This window comes from Balaenoptera musculus, chromosome 15 (genome assembly GCF_009873245.2).
Source record: "Balaenoptera musculus isolate JJ_BM4_2016_0621 chromosome 15, mBalMus1.pri.v3, whole genome shotgun sequence".
Lineage (NCBI taxonomy): Eukaryota > Metazoa > Chordata > Mammalia > Artiodactyla > Balaenopteridae > Balaenoptera > Balaenoptera musculus.
The window spans coordinates 23,739,948-23,761,587 of NC_045799.1; the positions used below are offsets into that span (position 1 = coordinate 23,739,948).

General features: G+C 42.1%; 1 protein-coding gene across 12 annotated transcripts in view; it reads left to right on the plus strand.

Moving 5' to 3' along the window:
- The window catches only part of LOC118881032 (copine-1), a 37,323-nt gene that overhangs the window by 13,901 nt on the left and 1,782 nt on the right, over window positions 1-21,640 (plus strand). For 11 of the 12 annotated variants that reach the window (XM_036825345.1, XM_036825339.1, XM_036825340.1 and 8 more), the window contains 13 exons: window positions 15,065-15,193; window positions 15,292-15,471; window positions 15,625-15,699; window positions 15,798-15,869; window positions 16,008-16,088; window positions 16,258-16,347; window positions 16,465-16,551; window positions 16,683-16,769; window positions 16,863-16,922; window positions 17,002-17,135; window positions 17,241-17,295; window positions 17,548-17,599; window positions 21,482-21,615. In XM_036825345.1, coding sequence (XP_036681240.1) covers window positions 15,065-15,193; window positions 15,292-15,471; window positions 15,625-15,699; window positions 15,798-15,869; window positions 16,008-16,088; window positions 16,258-16,347; window positions 16,465-16,551; window positions 16,683-16,769; window positions 16,863-16,922; window positions 17,002-17,135; window positions 17,241-17,295; window positions 17,548-17,599; window positions 21,482-21,615 — 1,236 coding nt within the window. Of the gene's footprint in view, window positions 1-15,064; window positions 15,194-15,291; window positions 15,472-15,624; window positions 15,700-15,797; window positions 15,870-16,007; window positions 16,089-16,257; window positions 16,348-16,464; window positions 16,552-16,682; window positions 16,770-16,862; window positions 16,923-17,001; window positions 17,136-17,240; window positions 17,296-17,547; window positions 17,600-21,481; window positions 21,616-21,640 lie in introns of those variants that run through there. The other variant, XM_036825337.1, reaches the window with a different exon arrangement.

A 21,640-nucleotide genomic window follows, 5' to 3' on the forward strand; every position in this document is an offset into this window, starting at 1 on the left:
AGTTTGGATGTATAATTATTAGTGGCTTTTTTTTTAATGCAACACTGTTAAGTGAAATGTAGTTTCTAGCTTTGTGCTCCAAGTTGTCAAAGCATTGATAGTGGAAATTCCATTAGGAAACTTTATTCAGAATTTCAGAGAGGTAACAGTGTAATTAGGTCAGTCTTAACCCACTGGATGAAAATCTAGGGCTGTGTATGGAAGTAAGCAAACATACATTTTGGGTGGAAATACCTTAGATAAAAATAAGGATGCACGAAAGCCTTAATCAAACTCAAAGTCCCTTTTATTGGATTCCGTCATTGTGTACAGGTGTGGGTCAAGTGTTTAAAAATAAATCCACTCATCAGTTGAAGAACACTTTAAAAATGAGTAAAGAAAATGTAAAATTGCTGCTAGTCAAATCTTCTGGAAAGAATTTCTGGCAGTGGTCACTTTTAAAAATTATTTCCCACTCTTGCAAACATTTAAATTGTTTTACTGGCAGTTCTGTAGTAGTCCAAACTTTAGAAACCAAACACAATAAAATAACTCATTGCCAATATGGCCACAACAGTGCCAGCAAATACTGCCTTGGCTTCATTCGGCAGAGATTTTTGTTTATATAGATGAAGTCTTGAATACTGTTCAATAAACTTGTCACGAAATAAAACAGGCTGATGCTTTTAATGCTTTAACTGTACACGAGTACTCTACTGAGCTATACCATCAGGTATTTTGGGGTTTTTTAAAAACTCCTGAAAATATTTTGTGCCTTTGGAAAGGTGGCTTTGGTGATCTTGGAGGTAACAATTGTTGCTTATCCTTGTCTGCTAATGCTGAAGTATGGAAAGAAGAGGATACCTGGAACTGCAGGGAGGAATCTTGACTCTAGGTCAGATCTGTGGTATCCACCTTTTCAGACTTACGGGAGTTTTGCTAGCAAGTCACTTTGTTATGTGGACTCAGAAAGAACTGGAAACCAGATGCTCCTTTTCACAAAAGGAGTTTTAAAGGGGGCTGTGAATTGTTTTTTAAAAACTGATTAGGAAATGGGAAAACAAATTTTCAGAATACATTGTCAGTTGCACATACCTCTAAAGCTTTCTTTTTTGTTATTTGTTTTTGCATTAGTATGTGAGGTATTTGAGGTGGGAAAGAGGGGAGAGGAATCAAAAATATTGCTGCTTTCCGACATTGATGCTCTGGTTTTGTCCCTTCCACATTGGTTCAACTTCTACTGAAAAAATTAGCAAATAAAAAGTTTCCGTAAACTCCGCAGTCTCTTTAAAAAAAAAAAAAAAAATCTGGATTGGACTTGCAGAGAAATTAGTGCGCTGTTCCTTGTAACCAAAACTCTTGAAAAATGTTTGTAACTTTTATCTTTATCATGAAAGTTTTAGCCTGTATTTGAGTTTGAATACCCAACTTGTTTTAGAGAGGTTTAGACTAGACATAATTAATTCCAGGTAGTTGCTGATCTGTTTTTAAAATTACGACAGTTTGACTAAGCATTTGAAAAATCACAGAGTGAAATCGGCTGCCTGAGGATATCCAGAATGGCGTTTACCATCTTAAAGGGGTGGACTGTGTGCTAATATGTCTCCGTTTCTTGCTCAGGAGCGATCACTCAACTTCTGTAATTCATTGTTGTCTGCTTTCCATTGTTTTACAGCAAGTAATAGTCTATCAATTTTGTGCATCGCCACCATTCTCCTTACCCCCCAAAAGTAGAGCTTTTACGGGATATGGTAGAATCCAAACTTATGGCTATCCTTTTTAATTAAAAAAATTGCTTGATATCAGTATTGTCTTTTTAGCATAAAATCTTTAGATCACACTGACTTACTGTAAAATGTTCTGGAAAGAGTGTACTCTCGTGGTGGCACAGTTCTCTGATGCTGTAGTGACTTTTCTGGGAAAACTCTTCTGTTCAACAAATAAGCAAGCTCATCTCTTATTGGTGCCTGCTCATGTAAATCTTAATTCTTTACTGTGCTATTCCTTGGTGCCTTGAGCTATTTTGTGCCAGAGGATCTCACAAGCATCCTAGAGTATGGCTCCTTTTCTGGATCAACATAACTAGCAACAAGCAACTAAGGTGGCAACTGCTTTTCTACATATTGCTCTACTACTGAAGGGGCAAAAAGCCACCTGATGCAAACATTCCAGCCCCAGGGACAGAGGGCAGCACTCTAAAACTCTGAGGACAGGGAAGTAGTGCTCATTAACCATATTCCTTGAATTCTGTCAAGAGTCCCAGGAACCTCTCCCCAGCAAAAATGTTGACCATTAGGTCACAGAGACTAAGCAAACACCAGCTGTAGAGAAGTGGTTAAATAGCACAGCAGAGCATTGGATTTGGCACCCTAGCTGTTCCGGACATCTGGACTCTGATTTCAGTGACTTAATAGTTTCATGTCATTTTTCCTAGTCAACTGATGGCCTGCCATTTCATGTTGAGAGAAGGAGGAGGTGACTATTTGGGGAAAATAGAGCTATGACCGGCAAGAGAACATAATTAAATATGGACAGAGTTAAAGATGTTGAATAAGCATAACACATCCCAATATTACAAAATAGCAAGCTATGCTATGTTCAAACAGACGGCTCCTTGGTGTTTGATTCCCTCTCTATTTTGATGCTCTCAGTTTTCCCCTTTTACCTGCTTGTATAGTAAGCCTGCTGGTAACCAGCACTATGAGTTTTACTTAGACTGAAGCCCCCTCAATGCTGTCTCTGTAGCCCTAACCTCCTAATTGGGGTGGGGGGTGGGTGTGAGTTCACTCACAGCTCTTGATTAGTGAAATAAGATTCGTCACTTATGCATTTGTGCTACACATCAAATTTAACAACCACATTGTACTGCAAATCACTTGTTAGTCCTCAAAGAGTGGGAAAGTCTTAAGGGTAAAGAAGTACAGCTACTTAAGGGCTCTTAAATTGTACTAACAGGTGCTGTTGCTAATTTCCTCATTTTTCTTTTGTTCCACACTTCCCCACATGTTGGGTTGCAGTACAGAAAGCTCATGTCCTTTATACATAATTCCTTTCTGTGGTGTGGGCCCAGCAGGATCCCTTGGCTATAAATCTGGCTTAAGTGGTGGAAAGACAAATGCACCTCTTACTGAAGTAGATGATGCTAATTACCTTTGCTTCTGTGACCACTGAATTGACAGGTTGGAATTGGAAACATCTGTTGCCTCCAAACTTTTAAGAGAATTTCACATGGTTATACAGCTTAGCGATAGCTGTAACCCATGCTAATTAAATGTTTTGAGCGGTGTTGTGCACCTAGCACTTAACACATTGTGTTGGAAAAGGAAGTAAAAAAAAAAAGCCTGTTCTTCAAGACTTTAAAGTCCTAAATGATACAAGTAAGTGCTCAGTTGTACTTATACATGTTCAGGGTATACTTACGACCCACAGGAACCAGATAAAGGGTTTCCTGGCCAGCTGATGAATGGTCAGACAGAAATAAGTGTAATGGAATCCTTAGGTGTAAGCTGAGGGAAGGTGCGATCTCTAACCAGCGTTCTTGGGGACACAATACTGTTAGTTTAGTGAAATGAAATGATTGTGTGAGGGAGCACAGTAGCAGTATCTAAAGTTGTGCCTGTCCTGAAAGCTCTTAAAGTTGTCCCATAACAGCATAGCTTGAGGTTCTGGCAGCCTAACTGGTATGACTGAGCTGAATGGTCTACAGAGCAGGTAGGCAGGCAAGGCAAAGGTTGGTTCTAGGGATGTCCTGGCCTAGCAGAGGGATAGAACCTTTTATCTTTTTAATCTTTTGACTAGCTGCCAGATAACAAATGCTCTAATACGTTCATAAACAACTCAGAATTAAGTGAATTTCCCCATCAATTTAACCACGTATGTGCATAGTTGTCTACCTGAAATTCATTCCTTTGTGGTTTTAGATCAATTTGGTACAGAGTTTTAGCTTTTCTGTATGAAATGTCCACCTTTTGGTTCTTGTTCTTCTAGGCCAACACTGTCCAATAGAATTTTCTCCAATGGAAATGTTCTCATGTGCACTAATATGGTAATTAAATTTGAATAGCTGTGTGTGGCTACTGGCTACTGTATTGAACAGCACAACTGTAGATTCACAATGCAGCAGCAGATTTCCTCTCCCAGGTCTGATCTTTGGAGATCTTGTTAGGCAGCACTATCCAATAGAAATAAGAATCACTTGACGTCATTTAAAATTTTCTAGTAGCCACATTTATAAAAGGTTAAAAGGAACAAATGAAATTTAAGAATACACTTAATACAACATTGTAAAGCAACTACACTCCAATAAAAATTAAAAAATATATATATTTTATTTAACCCAGTAGATCTTAAATGTTACAGTTTCAGCTTATACTCAATATAAGATTATTGAGCTATTTTACATTTTTTTTTGTACTAAGTTTTCAAAATTCAGTGTATATTTTACAGCACATTGTGATTCGAACTAAGCGTTATTTCAAGTGCTCAGTAGCTGCATGTGGTTAGGGGCTACCCTTTAGGACAGCACAGATTTAGAATATTAGAAAAGTTATTCCCTGCCATTTCTCTCCTAGTTCTGCTGCCTCTTTCAGCTGTTTCTTCACTTTTGGGTATTCAAATCTTGTTGCATTCCTCCTAACCTTTACCCCTCCTGTTGTGTTTGCAGGTTAGTTTTGTTTTGTTTTTGAGAGCTTGCCTCAGTTACCTTTCTTACGGGCAACACTGGAGGTTAACTAGGTGACAGTTTTATATTGTAAAATTACTAATCCTGCACTAGAAGCAGCCACAGAACTAGAATCTCTCCCCTCCACCCTGTACCCCATCCACAGTGGCAAGTGGGCAAATCATTGTGTGTCTGTAACGTAGTGTCTTTATTTTTGAAATCCTCTGTCTTTAATTTCTGAACTTCCCTAACAATGAATTCTGAAGATCAACCCATCTTAAGATCTCCCATGTATCCCAGGTAAATTTATTCCAGTGAGGGGGCTTGCATTATCAGCAGTAGGTTGGTTTCTTTTCCAGGGGCTCTGGTCTGCTGCTTTTGTTCATTAACTCAACACCTTTTGTGCCGTTGGTCACACTGCACACTGGAGATGCACAAGTTCTTGTTGATGCCCTTGCCCTGGAGATGGTAAGGAAGGTGGTCCAGTACTGTTGTCTTAGACACTCTGCAGGCAATAGAGAGGCAGGTGTCTCATTTAAAGAACATAGATTAAATATATAGATTCCACCAGGGCAGGATGAGGGCAAAGGTGGCTGCCCAGTAGGTGTTCTTTGAAAATTTTGGTATAGTCACATTTTCTACTTTATTTGCTGTATTTGTGCTTGTTATTTGAAGTTTATTCCTTTGATTCCTTTGCCTTGGCAGACGAGTAGGGAGAATGTGTGGTGGGTGCAGAATTATTTTTGATCTGTGTGCAAGATTAGTGTAGATCATGGGAAAAGGCCACATGAGCCTCACTGCTCTTTTAGTGGCCAAGTGGACTTCAGATTGAACTGGATTACAAGGTGTGAGCTGTTGGTAAAATGGATGGAAATCACATCCTTAGGGAAGTGAGTTGTGGTTCATCCAAGTTACTGTGTGTCTCAGGGCTAGTTATTTCGTTTCTCTGTCTTCGGTTGTAATAATGGGATTAATTAACAAAATGGGGTTAAATTAGATAATCTCATTATATTCAGTTTTAAATTTCTGTGATTCTGTGAACCCAGCTATTTCATTTCTTTCTGGAAATCTGTAGTTAATTTGAACCTTAAAAGAGAGGCCAATGGAACTAAAAGTTTTGGTCTGGCTACTGCTCGTGATAGCAGTTCCACACTTAAGCTTGAGAATTTCATTAGGAGAGAAAAGAGGGAAGGGTCTTCATTTCCCTTTTGGGAGGCTGTTCCTTTCCTGCCATTTAGGTCCTCTGGAGCAGGTAGACTGAGGCATTCCTCCTGGGTGTCTTGTCAGCCAACAAGTAGATGATGATACCATACAGTAAAAGGATCCGTTTATGAGCACTGAAGAGAGGAGCAGCTAACACATGTAGGGCACTTATACTGGGTCAGGCAGGGGGCACTTTCCATGGTTAGCCCCATTTAATTCTCAAAATAACCCTCTAAAGTTGGCATTATTATTATCCCCACTTTACAGATGGAGAAATCGAGGCAAAGAGAAGCAAAATAACTTGCCCAAAGTCTCATTGATAAGGGGTGAACAGAGATTATTCAATCATCATCTGTCTGCATGACTCCAGAGGCAGAGCCCCTCCTTTCCTCAGTTGTTTCCTTCCTCTCCCTGACTTTTGGGGGGGAGATATGGGAGGCCAGTGGCAGCACTCTTCTGTCATGGGTCCCGAGCTGGCTGGGGAAGGGGCTCCAGCCTTGTGCCGATGCTCCGAATGCTTATTTTGAAGTAAGAAGGTGGCGGCTTTGTTTAAGCACATTCAAAGTCATGAGGGGAAAAATGTCCACTCAGATACAGTTCTATCTTGGTGGAAGGCCATGTGTTCCTTCTTGGTTTGCTTCCTTTCCCATATCTGATTCTCCCCTCAAGCTAGTTTCCCTTTGGAGAGTTGGACACAGGTTGGATTTGTCCTTTTTTGGATAAGTCTTTTTGGGATGTTGGAGTTGGATCAGTGGCTTCCAAACTTTTTTGACCATTGTAGAATACAGCGGGATGGGAAACCCTGTGACCATTTACTATACCGTTATTTTCCCACTTTTCACTTTTTGTGTGAACATGCACATTTTAAGCTTTCTAATATTGCCAAATGCTGCATGGCAGCCAGACTTCATAGTATTATATGGATCTAAATCAAATTATTGCTTAAGATTTTCGCTTATAAACACAATTTTAGTAGCTCTTAGTCAGATGTATGAATAAAGAATGTGTAATTTTGTAGTAAGGATTTGCATATTTGATTCAGTTCGTGACCTAAGAGGACTGTCCTTGAGGCTGCTGATTTAAATTTGGGGAATTCCTGAGTTATAGAGGGAGAGGCAGGGGTAGAAATACTTCGTCTACCTTCATCATGTCCCTTGAGGCAGAGAGGGAAAAGAAGAGTGGTGGTGATGGGCGTAGTTTGTCTTTTTCAATCTTATGAGAAAAGAGTACTCCGTTGGGTGGTGTTCTCCCCATTGGGAGCTTATGGAGAATTTCCTGATGGGTTTTCAAGATTTGATTCAGCATCTCAGCTGCTCCAGTGTGCCAAGGTAGGCAACAGGAGTGAGAGCGTGGCTTTGGTTTGTGAATGAGTGATCCTGCCGTACAGATGGGTGCTCTGTTCCTCCTCACAGCCTGGAAATGGGGTTGAAGTCTGGTGCCTTGCCTTGTTAGGCTTTTGGGAATGGAGGAAGGCAGTGAAACTCCTGAGCGTGAAGGACTGAAGAGTTTCAGCTCAGTTGGCACTGAATTGGATCCAGCTAGATCCAGGAGGAAAGATCTGTTCTTGGATTTATGAAGAGCCAAGATAGAATCTCCCGAGGCAGGAGAGGGGAAGCCAAAGAAAATGAAGGGTGAGTTACTGCCTATTGGCAGAGAGTGAGATTCCCTATCAACAGTCGTGTGCTAGTAAACTGGCTAGCTGGGCGAAGGGAAGCCCTGATTTTTAGCATTCGCCCAATTTCTGTGGTTTAAAACTTAACAAGGCCACCTGCTTACGAAATTCCTTTACAATTCTCTCTTGCAAACTGTACAAGCCTGCTCCGGCACTCTGCTGCAAGCCTCCCTCGGGTGTTTTGAATTCCCATTATGTGCTCAGGTCTGTGCTGTGTGACATAGGAGATACTGAAGCAGCGTCTTTTCTAAAGAAGCTTGTTATTTCATTGACAGGAGCTGGAAACATTGACAGGGTACAATTGTGGTGTGGCTTGAGTATAGCAGTCCAGAATGAGAAGTTGTTGAGTGCTGGAGAGATCATGAAAAGGGGAGCATATGAGAGCTAGGCTTGAAGGATAATAATAGCTAACACTTACTGGTAATAATAGTATCAGACTCTGTACTAAGCATCTTGCATACATTATTTATGTCAATCCTTAGAAATAGACAATATCCCCTACTTTACACCTGAGTAAAAATTTTGCCCAAATTACAGAGATAGGACATCATTCTGGTGGGTGTGTAATAGTATCTCATTGTGGCTAGAAAGGAGTAAAGCCAGTCCTTGGAGCCTGGTTACTTCACTGCAGAACTCATACTCTTGCCCACTATATCAGATTGCTATTAAATATAAGAAGGGAGGTTCTTTCAGTAGAGAAGGGTGTTAACTACAGTCCAAAGTCTTAAGACTAGGTGGGAGTCAGAAAAAGAGTTCTGGTCCTCATTTTACTTAACGATGTATGTCTCCTTAGCCAAATCACTTCTTCCCTCTGTGCCTTGAATTGAGGAACTTGGATAAGATGATGACTCAGTTCCTTTTAATTTCTGACATTTTGTGAATTTTAAGTTATAAAAATGAGAGTGTGTATAGCTTCTTTCAGGAATACTGGAGAAAGTGCCCTGCCAGGGTACGAGGCTTGGGAAGCACTAAGGTTGGCTGGCGATGGGGGTAAGCAGAGGAAAGCCGTCTACAAGGGCTAGTGAAGGGAATGAGACTCCAAGTGGTAGAAAGCAAAAGCAGGAAAGGTTGGTGCTGAATACTCAGTTGTTTCCATTTGCAGTTTCCCAAATGGGAAGGTGTGGATTGTGGGTGCAAACAGAGATAACAAGCTGGTCTTTTGTATTGAATGTTCCTGGAAAGCTCACTTCCTGATGGCTTCTGCAGCAGGCCAGGGCTAGATTTGGGTTATTTCTGAGAATCCTTGGATTATCACTCCTTTCTTTTAGCATTAATTCAGCAGTTATTTATAAAGCACCTGCTATGTATGAGTCACTGGGATGGAAATAAGACAGATCTGGTCCATCCCCTACTGAATTTATATAATCTGGTAGGGGAAATAGATAATAAGCAAGTAAGTTACATTTTGATAGGTTTATGAGAAGCTGGGTTTTGTTGGTTTGGAGTCAGGGAAGGTCTCTGACTTCAACATAGAAAGGAGATCAGAAGGGACTGAGAGTGGAAATGGGGAGACCAGAAGGAGACTATTACAGACATCCAGGCAAGATACACTGATTCAGAAGAGAGTGCCCAAAGACCTGGCGAGTATTAGCCAGATCTCTCTTACAAAAATAAATGAAAAAAATTTCTGAGACTCCTTTTATTGAGTCACTTAAATGTAATATTTAATAAACTTTTGTAAAGCTCCAGTCCTATAAAGGATGCTGAAAATCCCATGAGATTAATGACACTAGATGAAAGGTAAATGAGGCTGGTGTAAAGTATGTAGCTGTTAAAGGGATAGGGGACAGAAGAGTGACATGAACTAGTTTTAATTACAGAAGATTTCCAAACAGGTAGGTTTGGAGGTAAATTTTAAAGGAGATAAATAGGATTTAGGAGATATTAATAATCCCATGCATTAGATGATTTAAAGGGAATATGACTCAAAGGATAGAAAACTGCACATTATAAAGATTTGCTTATAAAGTCACTAATTCCAATGAGAAAGTAAAAGTCAGATTTGTGAAAAAACAAAACTGTAGTTATCCAGGAAGCTCTGACCTCTCAGAATGAAATCTAGCCCCATGTGCTCCTGAGGCATATGTGGGCCCACAGCATTCTGGTTGGGGTTTTAGTCTGGGCAGAGAAGAAACTGAAAAAAGATAGAATAGGACCAGCTGTGGAGAAAGTGGTAGAAATGGTAACAGACTAGAAAAGAATAGTCTATCAGACATAGAGGCCTAGCACAGGAGGAAGCTCCTGACCCTCTGCATATATTTGGCCCCTACCAAAAGCATCTCTTTCTGGGATATTTCAGAAGTTATGGAGTGAGGGGAAGGGTAGCAGCTCCAGTTGTTGCCTGTAATCTTACCACCACAGTTAATTACTGCTAATGCTCTCATAGGTCACAACTTTTTTTTTTCTTTTTGGCCGTGCTGCGCAGTATGTGGGATCAGGGATCAAACCCGTGCCCCCTGCAGTGGAAGCTCGGAGTCTTAACCACTGGACCACCAGGGAAGGCCCACAACAAAGTCTTTATCAGGGATAAACCTGTAGTCCTCCACTTAAATTTTTCCCCAACATTTTATTATGAAAACTTTCAACATACAGAAAAGTTGAAAAAAATGATACAGTGAATTCCCATATATCCACCATTTAGATTCTACAGTTTATATTTTCCTATATTTGTTTTACCACATCTATCCATTCAGCAAACCATTTTAATTTTTGGTGCATTTCAAAGAAGTTGCGAGCATCAGCACACTTCACCCGTAAACATTTCAGTATGCCTTATCCTGAGCTGAATGTTTGTTTATGGGTTTGGGGAAGGGGTTGATAAAATTTACATGCAGTAGGATGTATATACCTTAAGTGTACCATTGGATGAAAATGACAAATTCACCTGTGACTCACATTCCTACCTAGGTAAAGGACTTTCACATTCTCCCTAGAGTTCTCTTCTGCCTCTTCGCAGTTAATACCTCCCCCTCCCCTGGGGAACAGGGGAAGAACAACCACTATTCTGAATTTTTTCACCATAGATTAGTTTTGCCTGTCATAAAACTTTATAAAGTGTAACTATGCATTTTATGCTTCAGGTTCATCCATGTTGCAGATATTAATAGTTTGTTTCTTCTTTTGCTGAGTAGTTTTCTATTACATATACAAACATATTATGGTTTGTTTATCCATTCTCATATTGATGGACAACTGGGCTGTTTCAGATTTTTGGCTATTATGAATAAAGCTGCCATGAACATTCATGTACAAATCTTTTTGTGAACATAATGTTTTTATTTATTTTGGATAAAAATCTAGAGTGTAATTGCTCTCGGGCTAGGTATACGTTTGGTTTTCTAATAAGCTGCCAGACCGTCAAAATGGTACACTTAGTGCCTTCACTCACAACGTATGAGAATTCCACATCCTTGCCAACATTTGATGGTGTCAGTTTTTTACTTTTAGCCATTGTGATGGGTATGTAGTAGTATCTCATTGTGGTTTTAATTTGTATTTCCTTGATAACTAGTGCTATTGATCACTTCCTTTGATTATTTCCAATTCATATGTTTTCCTTTATGAAGTATCAGATCAGTTTTTTGCCCATTTTTTAATTGACTATCATTTAGCATTGAATTCTAGGAGTCCTGCATTTAAATTTTAAAGCTTAGTTGTAGAAGAGTACAACTTCTGCATTACTGCTGGACATTAGTTCAAATGGAAAAGGCATGAAGGTTTGAGTTGAGCAGAAGCACATTTACCATTTATTCAGTAAATGGTTATGAGTACCAACTAAGCACTAGTATTAGGGATACAGAAATAATACCTAGCCCTAGTTCCAAGGAGCCAAGATTATGAGGGTAGACAGACAAAAGTAAAAATTTTGATGTAGTGGTTTCACCATTAAGTCACTAAATATTTACTGAGTACCTACTATAGGATAGGTACTGTTGTAGGTATTGTACATGTAGAGGTAGGCGAACCGGACATAGTTCCTACTCTAATACAGCTTATTTGTTTTCTGGAGTGTATGTGGGGGAAGACAGTGCAGAGCCCCTGAGATGGGGAATGAGATTGATGTTGAGTGTATGTGGATCAGAAATGAAACCTGGCTGGAACGTACTTGCATGACTAGATGATTAGTTAGGTGAGGGTCAGGTCTTGCAGGGCTTTGTAGACCATGGTAAGAACTTTGGATTTTATTTTGAGTGTTGTGGGAAGCCATTCCAGAGTTTTAAGCAGAGAAGCGGCATGAGCTGGTTTCTGTTTGGCTAATAAACGCTGTGAGTGTGTGTCCGTGCGCATGCACGTGCATGTGCACACACACACATACAGAAAAACTGGTGAAGAGACCACTGCAGTCATCCAGAGGAGAGAGAAATCCAACCTGGGGAAGGTGGGCAAGACTTCATATAAGAATAATGTCACAGCATAACCATGGATGACAAGGCATTTGCTAGGCAGAAAAGTCAGAGGTATCAGCGTGTGTTGTGTGTGTGTGTTTGAGAAACGAGAAATAGCTTTGGATGACTAGTTGGGTGGATGGTGGGACAACAGGAGGTAGAACAGTCTAAGAAGGGCTTTGAAGGTTGAATTACAGATGCAGGGTCATCGTATTAGACAATTACTTAGTTCTCTATAGATGGGCCTTCTGGAGTTGTGCCACAAGGTGGCCATGCTAGGGAGTTAGGCTTTGAACCTAAGGGCCATGAGCAGCTATACAGGGCTTCTAGTTAGAGTAGAGATTTTCTGGAAGCTGGCGTCAAGGATGACTAGGTAAGGCATTGGTAAGGATGAAAAACCAGGGAGGAGGCAAGAAACAATGGGGCCTGAAGTTAGGTAGAAGTTGTTGACGTGAAGGTATAGAGGCTTTGGGGTTAGAATGAATTGTCATGAGGACATGAGGTGTGGATTAGGGCAAAAAGCTAATGAGTCCCTTTAAAAAATACAAAACAAACAGTATAAAATATTGAAACAATACAGAAGTGTATAAGAGTGTGTAAAATTCTCACCTTTATTCCATTCCTCTGAGGTGTACCTAAAAGTTGCATTTATTTGGTGCGTCTTCCATTTTTTGTGTGTATTTATTTTGTATATGTATTTAAATCTATTGTATATACACATACAATTGAAGTTTAAAATGGGGTTATACTCTTCTTACCATTTTTTTGCAACTTTATTTTTTCATATGATACCAATATACTTCTGCCTTAATTGTTTATTTACCCGCTACTTGGCATGCCATTGACTAAGTACCGTAATTTACTTAGTCACCACCTAATTGATAGACCTTTAAGTGGTCTCAGGTTTTTTACTGTACTGAGCAATGGTGAAATGATCATTCTTCTTTATTTGTCTCTGTACTTTGCAAACACTGCCTGAGAGAATGTGTGAGGTGAGAAGCATGGAGTCAGATTATGACGGGGGAGGTTGTGGTTCTGTTCCCTCAGGAGTATGTATTGTGCTCTGGATCTGTCCTTGGGGAACCTCCAAAGCAGTGATCAGGCTGGTCAGAAGTCTAAAAGCCACATTCTAGTGGCAATATTCAAAAGAACTGGGGCTATTTCTCCAGATTTTAGCTTGCGGTTCACTGCTTCCAGGTATCAGATGGTTCTCAGAGGGAGACGGAATAAGGCTTTCTTGTCGAATTTTAGATGGGAAGAAATAGGAATAATGTGTAGAAGTGAGAATTCAACAGACTTGGGTTAGTTTGGGTAGGACTTTATGGAGCAGGACTTTCTGATGATTGGATTATAAGAGTGGTGGGTTTTCCATCATTAGATGCGTTCAAGTAGAGACTGAGGTGCTATGGAGGGGGCAGTATGTGAAGCAAGTTGAACTCTAAGAATCATTCCAATTTTGGTTGATAACAGCATTCAAGACAGAGACCATGAGGCACTAAGATGGGAATAGCGCTAACTGGGCTGGGTTGGGAGAGGGATTGACTGAGGGTCAGTTTAGGGGAGGCTGAGGCTGGAGGCGTCCTGGGGTATAGTGCTGGGAAACCTGGAATACTGAGTGAAGCCGGGTGAGAGATCTGACCTCGTCTGCACTCTTGGTACAGATGGTCTGTAGGCGTATCGGTCGGGGGGACATAGGGTTAGTGAGGAGTCTGAGGATAACTGTTATGGTGACTTAGGAGGTGGGGTTTATATGGGAGTCATGGTGATCCATGCAAGAAGATAGTGTTTCTAGCAAAGGGAATGGATGAATTGGAGAAGCTTGGTGCTGTTTGATTGCCAGTCAGTTTGGAGATGGCTAAGCTGGGAGCAGAGGCTGGAGATGGCCTTTTGGATTTCATGCAGCAAATATTTATTAGGTGCTTGAGACAGAGCAGTGAATAGAACAGACAGATACCCCTTCCCTCATGGAGTTTACATTCTAGTGGGGAAGACAAATTACATAAATATATATAGTATATTAGACAGTGATAAATGCTAAAGAGAAAAAACAGGAAATGGGTATGTGATGTATCAGTGGTAGTAGGGTTGAAATTTTAGAGTGTCCAGAAAAGGAGAACCTTTTCCTTCAAACTGGAGAAGATGATTTTGAATAGAGACCTAGAGAGAATGTGAGGGAACAGCAAGCCGTGTGGGTTATATGAGGGAAGAAAATTCTAGGCATTGAGGTAGAAACAAGCATATTTGAGGAATGACAAGCAGACCTGTGTTGCCAGAATGGAGTGAGCAAGAAGGTGTTAGGAGATCAAGTTAGAGAGATCTAGATCTTTCAAAACCTTGTAGGCCAATGCAGAGTTTGGATTTTTTTCTAAGCAATGGGAAATCATTATTGGGTTTGGGTAGAGGTATGACATGACCTATGTTTTAACAGGATCACCCTGGTTGCTGTATTGAGAGTAGCCTGTTGGTGTGAGGATGAGGGAGTAGAGGTGAGGATGGCATAGGATAAGGGAGACCTGTTAAAAGAAGGTAATGCAATAAGCCTGGTGAGAGATGATGATGGCTTGGGACTAGGTAGTGCAAATAGTGAGGAGTTGGACCTGAACAGCTGATTATAGGCTAGGAGAATCAGTGTGGGGATCATAACTCTGCCTCAAGATGTAGGGCCCCAGGGTTAGTGGGAAATCATTGGAGGAAGAGACTTTGGGGAGCAGAATCTGGATCATGGTTGTATTTGGGGCAATATTGGGCTTGGAACTTGGATTAGGGTCTGGTCTGGGGCCAGTAAAGGCATCAGAGTGAGACTCATTGGTCTGTGAGAAGATCAGGGTTAGAGTCTGGGTCTGGGGAGCATTATTAGGATTGGGACCAATTTTGGGCTGAGGACTAGTTTGGGGTCAAAGTTGTTGATGGAGGCCAGTACACTTTTTCTGCATCTTCCCGTCATATTCTTGGACCAGGGTTGGTTGTAACCACCATCTCCCATCCCACTGAGCTTACCCAGGGGGATTGGAGGAGTATGGAAGCTGTAGGGCCTTCTCTTCCTTGGGTGTCATGGGGGTAGACACAGGCTCAGCCCTGCCTGGTTGAAGCCAGCTGACTTTACAATTGGGACCTACAGTCAGGGAAGGGTGAGGAAGGTGCTTATTCAGGTCTTTTTCCCCCCAGATGGCCCACTGCGTGACCTTGGTTCAGCTGTCCATTTCATGTGACCACCTCATTGACAAGGATATCGGCTCCAAGTCTGACCCACTCTGCGTCCTTTTACAGGATGTGGGAGGGGGCAAATGGGCTGAGGTGAGAAGGACTATGGGGGATAAAGTTGTGGAGGGAGGCTAGGACTGTTTTGGGTTGGAAGGTGCATGACTGTGATGCTTATTGGCTTCTGCCCACAGCTTGGCCGGACTGAGCGAGTACGGAACTGCTCGAGCCCTGAGTTCTCCAAGACTCTGCAGCTTGAGTACCACTTTGAAACAGTCCAAAAGCTCCGATTTGGCATCTATGACATAGACAACAAGACACCTGAGCTGGGGGATGATGACTTCCTAGGAGGGGCTGAGTGTTCCCTAGGACAGGTATGCAGAGCCAGGGATTAGAATCCTTCAGACACAGGTTAAGTAAGAGCGCTGTCAGATAAACCAGACTGCTTGGAACTTGGAGGTTGGGGTCAAACAGAACCTAGCCTTGTCTGAGACCTTGGTACCCCACCCACCCCTGCTCTGCCCCAGGTTGTGTCCAGTCGGATACTAACTCTACCCTTGATGCTGAAGCCTGGAAAACCTGCTGGGCGAGGGACCATCACGGTAAGGAGGAACTCTGCTGGGGTTTGTGGGTGGTTGTGTACTTATATCCATGAGGAATTCATGAGATGATACAGTCTCCTGCTTCTTCCCCTACCTAGGTCTCAGCTCAGGAGCTGAAGGATAGTCGTGTAGTGACCATGGAGGTGGAGGCCAGAAACCTAGATAAGAAGGTGTGTGTGGAAGCAGGCCCTGGAGGTTCAAGAATTAAGCGGACAGGGATGGTGTGTTGGAGGGGGAAGGGTGGGAAGGTCTTTCATAGTGGTTGTCAGGTGCCTGAGTCTTAACTGTGGTCTCTCTGATATTGACAGGACTTCCTGGGAAAATCGGATCCGTTCTTGGAGTTTTTCCATCAGGGTGATGGGAAATGGCACCTGGCATACAGATCTGAGGTGTGAGACCCCTGGGATTGGGTATGATGGGGTAGGAGAGAATCTCCTGGGGCTCGTGATTACCAGGGTTTGGAGCACAGGGCTAAAGAGTCTGCATATGGGTAGGAAGAATGGCAGCTCCCCACATGCCAACGCAGAGCTCACTAGAGGCCTTGCCCTCCACCTTCAGGTCATCAAGAACAACCTAAACCCTACTTGGAAGCGCTTCTCTGTTCCCCTTCAACATTTCTGTGGGGGAGACCCCAGCACACCCATCCAGGTGAGGAGCTTGCCTCCTGAGTGGACTGAGCAGGGGCAGAGAGCCTGGGGAGGGATTTATTCTCACCTGCCACCTGCCTCCTGGTCTTTATATACATACACACACCTTCCCTCCTAGGTGCGATGCTCAGATTATGACAGTGATGGTTCACATGACCTCATTGGTACCTTCCATACCAGCTTGGCCCAGCTGCAAGCAGCCCCAGTGAGTGCTGGCTCAGGGGTATTGAGGTGGGCCTAGGGGCTGCAGCTCCAGGAAGAGAGGGAGGGCAGGGCAGCTCCAATCCTGGCTAATGCTCTAGAAGTTTCCTACTCTAATTTTTCTTTCCTTACCAGGCTGAGTTTGAATGTATCCACCTCGAGAAACAGCAGAAAAAGAAAAGCTACAAGAACTCTGGAACCATCTGTGTCAAGATTTGTCAGGTGAGACAATAGGCCATGTGACCCAGTCTCTAACTTCTAAGCTCCATGACCCCAACCCCTTCACTCCAGCTATGACCCTGGTTTCATCTACAGGTAGAAACAGAATATTCATTCTTGGACTATGTGATGGGAGGCTGTCAAATCAACTTCACTGTAAGTTGCTTCATCAGGGGCAAGAGAACAGATCCGGGGCTCAAGGTGGCCTTCAGCTCCCCTCCTCCCCTCCTCCCAGGTGGGCGTGGACTTCACGGGCTCCAATGGAGACCCTTCCTCACCTGATTCCCTGCACTACCTGAGCCCAACAGGGGTCAACGAGTACCTGACAGCACTGTGGAGTGTGGGCAGCGTGGTTCAGGACTATGATTCGTAAGTAACTTTGTCTCTTGCCCGTCCCCACTCCCTGCAGATGCTTTAGCCTCTGGGCTCATGGTCCTCTCACTGCTTCTTCCCCCATTCACTGTCTTCCCACAGGGACAAGCTGTTCCCAGCATTTGGATTTGGGGCCCAGGTACCCCCTGACTGGCAGGTGAGTGTTTTCTTCCCCTCTCCTACTCCTGTTTTTAGTTTCAGAGTCCTGATTTTGGGGGATGTGGTAAACTTGCTGCTTGGCACCCAGCTTTATGAGGAGTTGCAGGGATGTATCCTTACAGGCATGTATATAACAAATGCTCAGGACTAAATACCTCCTGTATGTTGCTTGGTACATACCATAATGCCCTTTTTCTTAGCACAAAAGTGGTCATGGGGAAAGAACCTCATTTTTTTTTCTTGCCCTCAGGTCTCCCATGAATTTGCCTTGAACTTCAACCCTAATAACCCCTACTGTGCAGGTAAGTCCCCGATCCTCCAGCGTAAGGTATATCTGTCCATATCTAGAGAGGCAAGGGAGAATGGGGGTGGGGAGATAGACACCTGACTCCGTTGGCCAGAGGAGTGGATTTTAGAGCTAGGCCTCTGGAGTCAAATCTTCATCCTGCTACTTGCTAATCATATGACTTGGGGCCAGTTGCTTAGCTTCTGTGTGCTTTGGCTTCATAATAAGACTAAATATTATAGGATATTGAATATTTAAGAAGATGCATATAAAGTTTGAAGCAGTAAGCCTGGCACATACTAAGTGTTCTCTAAACTATGATAGCTGTTATATTATCATTATTATCTTTGCCTAGAAGCTCACAGGGCATCAGTGGAAGCCTTGGTGCCTCCCTGCAGCTCTATTCAGGGTACTTTTTGCCCCACACTCTTTTGTCTAGAGAGGGCCAAACCCAGTGTTTCCCTAGCACCCACACAAGAGCAACAAGCTGAAGTGGAAAACTTGACCTGACCTGATCTGACCTGGGTTTTTATTTTTGACATGGGTTCAGACTTAAGAGAAAAGTTGCAAGAATAGTTACAGGGATTCAGGTCACTGGGGATCAGGGGTCAGGGCCTGGGTCACAGGGGCTGTTGTTTACCTTCATCCAGATTCCTCAGACATGGACATTTTACCACATTTGCTGTGTCATTCTCTCTCTCACTCAGATTTTCTCTCTTCCTCCTCTTTCTCTCTCTCTCTCTCTCTTTTTTTTCCAGAAATGTTTGAGAACTGTGGTGAATAATCCCTGCCCCAAGTTTGCCTCCATGGCCCCATCAACTTTGCACTCATCATCATCCTCATGGCCCTTTATCCCTGAATACTTCAGTGTTCCCTAAAATCAAAGACATTCTCTTACATAACCACAGTGCAATTCTCAAAATCAGGAAATTAACATCAATACAATACTATTACCCAATCTATAAAATTTATTCAAAATTTTCCAGTTGTCCTCTCTTTTATAGCAAAAGAAAATCTTGGATCACACATTTCATTCAGTTGTCTTCCAGAGTTCTTCATGTCTTTCATGATATTGACATTTTTTAAGATGAAAGGCCAGATCATTTGTAGAATGTCCTTCAGTTTGGGTTTACCTGATATTTCCTCATAATTAGATTCAAATTATGCATTTTTGGCAGAATACCACAGAAGCCATGCTGTGTGTTCAAGAGGCACATGATGTTGATTTATCCTCTTACCAGTCATATTAACTTTGATCACTTGGTTAAGGTAGAGTCTACCAGGTTTCTCTACTATACAAGTACTGTTTTTTTCTTTATATGTAATTAAAAAAAATTCTTTTTATGAAGTATAGTCGATTTACAATGTTGTGTTAGTTTCCGGTGTACAGCAAAGTGATTCAGTTTATATATATGTATAAATACAGTTTATATACACACACACACACACACATATATCTTTCTCATATTTTCCATTATGGTTTATTACAGGATATTGAATATAGTTCCCTGTGTTACACAGTAGGACCTTGTTGTTTATCTATTTTATGTATAGTAATTTGTATCTGCTAATCCCAAACTCCTAATTGATCCCTCCCCTATCCCCTTTCCCCTTTGTTAACCATAAATTTGTTTTCTATGTCTGTGAGTCTGTTTCTGTTTTGTACATAAGTTCATTTGTATCATATTTTAAAATATTTCACTTTTTATTTATTTATTTGGTTGCGCTGGGTCTTAGTTGAGGCAGGTGGGCTCCTTAGTTGCAGCTCGCGGGCTCCTTAATTGTGGCCACCAGACTCCTTAGTTGTGGCATGCGAACTCTTAGTTGCGGCATGCATGTGGGATCTAGTTCCCTGACCAGGGATCAAACCCAGGCCCCCTGAATTGGGAGCTCAGAGTCTTAACCACTGTGCCACCAGGGAAGTCCCTGTATCATATTTTAGATTCCACATATGAGTGGTATCATATGGTATTTGTCTTTCTCTTTCTGACTGACTTAGTGTGATAATCTCTAGGTCCATCCATGTTGCTGCAAATGGCAATATTTCACTCCTTTTTATGGCTGAGTAGTATTCCACTGTATGTGCATGTATGTGTGTGTGTATCACGTCTTTTTTTAAATTCTAATTTTTAATCATTTTTAATTTTTTAATTTATTTTTATTTTTTGGCCATGCTGCGTGGCATGTGGGATCTTAGTTCCCCGACCAGGGATCAAACCCATGCCCCCTGCAGTGGAAGCACAGAGTCCTAACCACTGGACCACCAGGGAATTCCGTGCATTTCTCTAATAATTAGCAACGTTGAGCATCTTTTCATGTGCCTATTGGCCATCTGTATGTCTTCTTTTTTTTTTTTTTTTTTAAATAAATGTATCTATTTTTATTTTTGGCTGCATTGGGTCTTCGTTGCTGCATGTGGGCTTTCTCTAGTTGTGGCAAGCAGGGGCTACTCTTCGTTGCGGTGCGCGGGCTTCTCATTGCGGTGGCTTCTCGTTGTGGAGCACGGGCTCTAGGCGTGCAGGCTTCAGTAGTTGTGGCTCGTGGGCTCTAGAGCACAGCCTCAGTAGTTGTGGTGCATGGGCTTAGTTGCTTCACGGCATGTGGGATCTTCCCAGACCAGGGCTCAAACCAGTATCCCCTGCATTGGTAGGCGGATTCTTAACCACTGTGCCACCAGGGAAGTCCCTGTATGTCTTCTTTAAAGAAGTGTCTGTTTAGGTCTTTTGCCCATTTTTCGATTGGGTTGTATATGCTGTTCGATTGGGTTGTATATGCTGTTTGTATATTTTAGAGATTAATCCCTTGTCGGTCGCATCATTTCCAAATATTTTCTCAGAGTCTGTAGGTTGTCTTTTCGTTTTGTTTATGGTTTCCTTTGCTGTACAGAAGCTTGTAAGTTTGATTAGGTCCCATTTGTTTATTTTTGCTTTTATTTCTATTTCCTTGGGAGACTGACCTAAGAAAACATTGGTACAATTTATGTCAGAGAATGTTTTGCCTATGTTCTTTTAGGAGTTTTATGGTGTCATGTCTTATATTTAAGTCTTTAAGCTGTTTTGAGTTTATTTTTGTGTATGGTGTGAGAGAGTGTTCTAACTTCATTGGTTTGCACGCGGCCGTCCAGCTTTCCCAACAGCACTTACTGAAGAGACTGTCTTTTCTCCATTGTATATTCTTGCCTCCTTTATCAAAGGTAATTGACCATAGGTGTGTGGGTCTGTTTCTTTTCCTTTTAACTAATAATTAATAAGTATTCTTTGGGAGGATACTTTGAGGCTGTATAAATATCCAATCACTCATCAATTTTTACCCTCTAGTTTTAGAATCCATTGATGATCCTTGCCTGAATCAATTATCTCTGATTGTCAAATGATTCTATAATTTCTCCTTCTACATTTATTAAGGAAGAACTTTTCCTTCTCTCCCATTATTTAATATCTCTGTGGATTCTTATTTTATAAGTGGGTTATAATCTGATGCTCTCAGCACTCCTAGATTTGTTCAGGGGATTCCCCCTAATCTGGGTTTTAATTCAAGCTGTGATTTAGGGCATGTGCCTTTCCTCTCTTTGGCCTTAATTTTCTCATCTGTAGGAGAGGGTTAAGAGCTGTGGGTTCCTAGAGGGGTGGGATAGGGAGGGTGGGAGGGAGGGAGATGCAAGAGGGAAGAGATATGGGAACATATGTATATGTATAACTGATTCACTTTGTTATAAAGCAGAAACTAACACACACACACACACACACACACACACACACAAGAACTGTGGGTTACAGGGCTGATTGAATGAAATGCACCCAGGTTCCTAAATCTCCTTGGCCAGTATAGAGTGATGTCAGGACTGGGTGAACCCTGAGAGGCCCAGTATTTTATGGTATTCTTTGCCTTTCTTCTCTAGGCATCCAGGGCATTGTGGATGCTTACCGCCAGGCCCTGCCCCAAGTTCGGCTCTATGGCCCCACCAACTTTGCACCCATCATCAACCATGTGGCTAGGTTTGCAGCCCAGGCTGCACATCAGAGGACGGCCTCGGTGAGGGTCATGGGAGGTAGTGGGG